The 6171-nt window shown below is 55.2% G+C and overlaps 1 protein-coding gene across 2 annotated transcripts in view; it reads left to right on the top strand.

The window, feature by feature from the left end:
- Positions 1–266: 266 nt before the first annotated feature.
- The window catches only part of ABTB3 (ankyrin repeat and BTB domain containing 3), a gene marked incomplete at both ends in the record, with an annotated part of 299674 nt that continues 293769 nt past the window's right edge, over positions 267–6171 (top strand). For both annotated transcript variants that reach the window (XM_080705135.1, XM_080705134.1), the window contains one exon: positions 267–1410. In XM_080705135.1, coding sequence (XP_080561261.1) covers positions 267–1410 — 1144 coding nt within the window. The remainder of the gene's footprint in view (positions 1411–6171) is intronic.

The following is a 6171-nucleotide window of genomic DNA, read 5'->3' as shown; positions in this document are numbered from 1 at the left end:
AGCTTCTCTCCTGGCCCGGCTCACCTCTCTGTGCGCCCCAGCCCTGGCCCGGACTCTGGAAGATGACTCCGGTGCCTGCCCCGAGTATCCCAGCGGCGGCGGCTCCGGGAGGCAGCCCAAAGTAGTAGCACTGGGTGGTAGCACCAGGTGCAAAAGTGAGCCGAGGCAGCGCGGAGCTCGCTCTCCCCGCGACCTCCGGCGCCCGCCGCTCCTCGCCGCTCCTTCCCCGGGGCTCCCGAGCGGCCGCAGCATGAAGTGGCGCAGCGATGGCCATGAGAGGTAAGAAGCCGGTGGTGCGAACGCTGGAGGATCTGACGCTGGACTCGGGTTATGGTGGCGCGGCGGACTCGGTGCGCTCCTCCAACTTGTCTCTGTGCTGTTCCGACTCGCACCCGGCGTCCCCGTATGGCGGGAGCTGCTGGCCGCCTCTAGCTGACTCCATGCACAGCCGGCACAACAGCTTTGACACCGTCAACACTGCCCTGGTGGAAGACTCCGAGGGGCTGGACTGCGCCAGCCAGCACTGTTCGCGGCTGCTGCCGGACCTCGACGAGGTCCCCTGGACCCTGCAAGAGCTGGAGGCGCTGCTGCTGCGCTCGCGGGACCCCCGGGCAGGCCCAGCGGCCCCCGGCAGCCTGCCCAAGGACGCGCTGGCCAAGCTCTCCATGCTGGTGAGCCGGGCGCTGGTGCGCATCGCCAAGGAGGCGCAGCGCCTGAGCCTGCGCTTCGCCAAGTGCACCAAGTACGAGATCCAGAGCGCCATGGAGATCGTGCTGTCCTGGGGCCTGGCGGCGCACTGCACGGCGGCCGCGCTGGCCGCGCTGTCCCTCTACAACATGAGCAGCGCCGGCGGCGACCGCCTGGGCCGCGGCAAGTCGGCGCGCTGCGGCCTCACCTTCTCCGTGGGCCGAGTGTACCGCTGGATGGTGGACAGCCGCGTGGCGCTGCGCATCCACGAACACGCCGCCATCTACCTGACCGCCTGCATGGAAAGCCTCTTTCGGGACATCTACGCGCGAGTAGTGGCCTCCGGGCTGCCCCGGAGCTGCAGCGGCCCCGGCTCGGGTTCCGGCTCCGGCCCAGGCCCGGGCTCAGGCCCCGGGGCTGCGCCCGCGGCGGAGAAGGAGCGGGAGGCGCCCGGAGCGGGAGCCGGAGCGGCGAGCGGCGGCGCCTGCAGCGCGGCCAGCAGCGCCAGCGGGGGCAGTAGCTGTTGCGCCCCGCCGGCCGCCGCCGCCCCGGCAGCCCCACCCGCCGCGGGGGCCGCCGCCAACCACCACCATCACCACCTCGCGCTGCACGAGGCGCCCAAGTTCACCGTGGAGACCCTGGAGCACACCGTCAACAACGACTCGGAGATCTGGGGGCTCCTGCAGCCCTACCAGCACCTCATCTGCGGGAAGAACGCCAGCGGTAAGTGGCCGCGCGGTGCCTCTCCCTCCCACCCAACTCGGCCAACTCCCCGCGCAAGTTTGCCTCGCCCCCCCCCTCGCGCCTTTGCGGACACCCGCAGCTGTCCCGAGACTTTGAGGGGTCGGCGCGGCTGGAGGCAATCAGAAATCTGCAGGTTTGTTCCCGCGCTGCAGAGGAGGTTACTTGGCGCGGCTGGTGAGGTCCTAGGGCCCCGAGCGCAGGGTTCCGCCCCCGTTGCCGGGTGGAGCTGCGGCTGCGGCCCGCAGGAGGTGGGCGAAACCCAACTCTAATTAAAAAAAAAAAAAAAAAAAAAAAAGCACGTTTGAGATCCTTCACACTTGGTATATATCTTCTATCAGAACCCGGTTTGTTTTGAGCTCTAAGATCCGCATTCCCGTGCCCAAGAGTTTGGCTGTCTAGGACGAGGGAGGAGGCGTGTTCCTCTCTCCATCATTCACTTCTAGTACTTGGTCCACACCCTCGGGGGCCACTGTAGGTGCGCCCAGCGGTGGCGAAGACGATCGATCTGGCTCCGAGCTGGCTCGGCCCAGAACCTGACTGCGAGGGGTGTGCTGACAGGATTAGCGAGAAGACCACCCGGTTCAAGTTTTCCCTACGCAGTTTTGGAGGCCAGAGTCTCCCGCTGGTGGGGGCTTAGCAGTGGACCAGGCCCTCGGTTCCCACCTCCCGGCGCTGGCCGCTCTCGGTTCCCCTGGTAGGATTGACAGCTGTCACCACTGAAGGCGGGCTAGGAGGGACCCGGGCTGGGTGGAGGTGGGGCGGGGCTGGGGGGGGGGGATGGCAGCTTCGTTTCCCGCAGGTTGTCACCCCTCTTTGCGCCCTGCCCCGTTTGGGAGGCCCGGGGCTGGGTGGGTTTGAACCCACAGTTCAGGCGGCCGAGGGGGTGGGGCCAGGGCGCTTGTTTTCGAGAGCTGGAGCTGGCGGTGGTGCCTGTCTGCAAAAGCCGGGGCTAGACACTTCAAAGCTTCAATTTTCCACAGGAAATGGTAGACGGGTAACTGGAGACTCTAAAAGCGAAATAAAACTTTGTTCCATATTCGGCGGTTTGGCCAGAGGTTGCGTGGTTGGAGCAGAATCGCAGGCTCTCTGGGCAGATTTCATTCATGTTGCTGCCTGTCTGTTTCCTGGGGGCTGAAGGAGAGATGCGGCGGGCGCAGCTCGGCCTCTGGGGGTGCCAAGTGTGCGCATGTGAGTGTGCATGTGTGAGCGTCCGTGTGTGCGCGTGTCAGTGTCCTGGGAGTGTGCGCAGGAGACAGCGGCGCGCGGCTCTGCCTGAAACCTTTTGGAAATCGACCCTGCCGGGGCCCTTCACCTGGATTTGATCATCCGTGGGGGAGGGGAAGGAAGGGAGAGAGCGGGTGCGTGTGCAAGTGTGTGTGTGTGCGTGTGTGTTGGGGGCATAGGATCCACGATTATCCCCAAGACTCCAGGACCTCTTTGCTAGTGCCCCTTCCCCTCTGCTACCACCAATGGAGGTCACAGCCCCCAAAGAGATCTGAGGGGCCACACCACACACACACACACACACACACACACACACACACACACACGACAACATCCTGACCAAGAATGGAAACATCTGGGGGGAAGGCATCAGGCTTCAGAGCTTTGTATGAGCTTCTTTAGAATGGGAAGGATTCACCAGCAAAGCCCAGGCGCTTTGAACTGGATAGTTCTTTGTTTGGAAACCCACCCCCACCAAAAAGCTCAAGAGGCTTCATTTTCTTTCTGCTGCATCTGTGCTGGGGAATGTCCCCATTCCAATGGTCTGGACCCTCCCTCCCCTGCCACACCTCCCTCCAGCCCCTCCACCTCCTTCTTGGGAACCCCCTCCTCTTTTTTTCTCCCCCTATATATATCTCCTTTGTGAGAGATCAGCATTTCCTTCAGGAGGCTCCAGTCTGCAAATCTAGGCGCTCAGCTCCACCTCTGCCATTGCCCTTCTCCATGCTTTCCAGCTGGGCCTTTGGGGAAGGTGCTTCTCTGGGCCCAGCCTCCTCTTCTGCAGAGTAAGGGGCTAGAAGTGTAAAGGCACACTGCCTCCCTCCCCTAGTTTCTCTTGTAGCGCTGTTAGTAGCCCCTATAGTTTTTCAAACAGATTTTGCTTTTATGATCCTTTTAAACATAGTGTTTTTGTTTATTCTTTTTGGAGTAAGTATAATTTAAGAGAAGACCACAGAGTTGGTTTCGGGCAGGGCGAGTGTGTGACGGTGGGGACTTGGTGCCATCCCAGCCGTTCGTTCCCACACCACAGAGCTTAACTCCTGGGTTTCAGGGCCCTTCCGCCTTCTCAGGCAGGAGGCAAACTGTAATTTCATTGTGATCTCTTCATCTCCTTTCTTTGGGCTTGTTTAAAATGGCAGGACATGTATGCAGAAGAGTTAGGAATGAGTGATTAATGTCGTAGGCATCTGAAACATACATTAAACATACAAACCTGTTTCCTCAACCGTTTTGCATGGCCATCTTCCTGAGCTGCAAGCCTTGTTAAGGATGGCATACCTTTTGCAATAGATTTTCCCACTTTAACACAGTAGCGTCACTTATTTATTCATTTGTGAATTCATTTGTTCATCAATACTTATCGAGCGGTTCCTGAATGCTGGGGCCTGAGTAGGACTTAGTAACAGCTACTGTGGATCCAGTATTTTTGCATAATGACCCATTTGATCCTCAGTTCCCTTAAGGAACTACTGTTGCCATCCCCCTTAGATGGACGAAACAGGCAGAAACAGGCACAGGGGACTTGAGTATCTTGCTTGTTTGAATCTAGACCAGCCTGGCCGTAGGGTCCACCCTCCTAACCATGGTCTGTATGACCCTAGTATATGAGTTCCCTGCCTTCTGGCCATCCACCTGCCCTTTCATCTAACAGTTGAACAGAGACCCTTGACAACCTGATGTTCTTTTTGTCCCAATTTATATCCCTTTCGTTCCTACCAAAGTAAACCAGGCAGTACTGACTTTTACATAGTTTTACATCCTCTGCCAAGCCTCAGAGGGCCTGGTCCATAGTTAGAACTTTTTAGAGGCCTGTTGAGCTGAGCAAGTGTACTCTTACACTATGATGTCCTGAAAGAAGGGAGAGCTCTTGAGTTCCTTGAATCACCTTTGCTGGTCGGTCTAGACCTTGGTTACCCTGTCTTACTGCCATCTCTGCCCCTGTCCATCCTTCTAATTTGATGCTACTAAACTGCCAGGCTCAGGAATCACCAGTCACATGGGACTTACCTCCAGAAAGGAATAATAGCTGGCCTTCAAGACGCGCACGCCTGGGTTGTAGGGCATGCACTTCGGGTGGTGTGGAGACCCTTCAGAGCTTTCTCTTGTGCTGATCTTCTGTGTTGTTCAGCTGTTCTGAAGAGCTGGGGCCACAGCTGAGAGCCCCCAGGGAGTGGTGGTGTTTCTGTAGGGTGTAACAGTTCAACTCAATTGATTCTGCTAAAGCTAAATAAAGAGCAGATAGAAGTGTTTCACCGTGCTTGTGTATGTGTTAGTCACTATACCTTGAACTCCAGAGCTGGCCAGTTTCCACTCGTCCTTGAAGGCTTGGCTCAAGGATGATCTTCCTGGCCACCCCTCCCTCCCTCCTTCCCTCTTGTTCAACCTGTGCCTTCTTCTAGATTACCCTGCACAGCACTTGGCACTCAGACATCTCCCTTAGAGATGCTGTTTGTTGAATGAATATAACCAGCTTATTTAATCTTCGGCATGGAGAATTCACATGTCAGTCTCTGCAAACGGAGTTAAGGGAATGGGCTTTAAAGTTGGAAACTCCTGGACTTGACTTTCAAGGCTGCCATTGTCTAGCTGGGTGCTCTTAGGTATGGTACTTAACCTCTCGGAGCTCCAGTTTTCTTCGCTTTAAAATGAAGGAAATCATTATGAGGATTCAGGGAGATGTTGTGTTCTAAGAACACAACATCAGATGTCAGGCTGGTGCCTGAAACATGGTGGGGGCTAAAGTGATGCAGAGAGTTGTGGTGATAATCAGGCCCAGCTGCATCTTGTCCAACACATCCAGATCAACAGGTGTTCATTCCAGATGGAGCCAACAGAGAATTTTAACTAGTGCACCTACCTTGGCCATTCGCCCCATAGGTATAATTCCATGGCTCAGGGTCACAGAAGAGCTGTGGTCCGAGGAAAGTGGCTTATTTTATTTTCTGTATACATACATTTTTTTAAAAAAATTTAAAAGGCACCTTTAACGAAGGGATACCGGGGAACTTTCTTAGGTCATAGACGTGTCCCTTAGGGTAAGAGGGGTGTGGTTCAGAGGCATGTGTGCTTATAAAAACTTACCCCATCATAAATGTAAGATTTGTGCCTTTTTCTGTATTAGAAGATATATTTAAGTTAAGAAAGACACAAAAAGTCATAGGTATTCTTCAGTGAAATTATTTTAAGCACAGAAAGAATAGGGAGGGGAAAACTGGAAGAGGCAGCAGAGCTTGTTGAGAGAGGAAAGAACTTTACGCTTAGGAAGATCTAGCTGCATACTTTGGTTCTGTTACTTTCCAACAAGTGACTTAATTTTGCAGTTTGGCTTTCTCATCTGTACAATGAGGATTACGTTAAAAACAAACAAACAAACAAACAAACAAAAGGCACACACAGACAAAAAGAAAACCCAAACCTTCCACACAGGGCAATTACAAGATTAGATCAGATACAGTATGTGAAAACACCAGCCACATTGCAGGCACTCGATAATAATGGCTTCCTTAAAACAGATTA

The sequence above is a fragment of the Muscardinus avellanarius genome (assembly GCF_963383645.1).
Source record: "Muscardinus avellanarius genome assembly, chromosome: 11".
NCBI classification, from domain to species: Eukaryota; Metazoa; Chordata; class Mammalia; order Rodentia; family Gliridae; genus Muscardinus; species Muscardinus avellanarius.
This window is presented reverse-complemented; position numbering and strand designations above follow the sequence as displayed.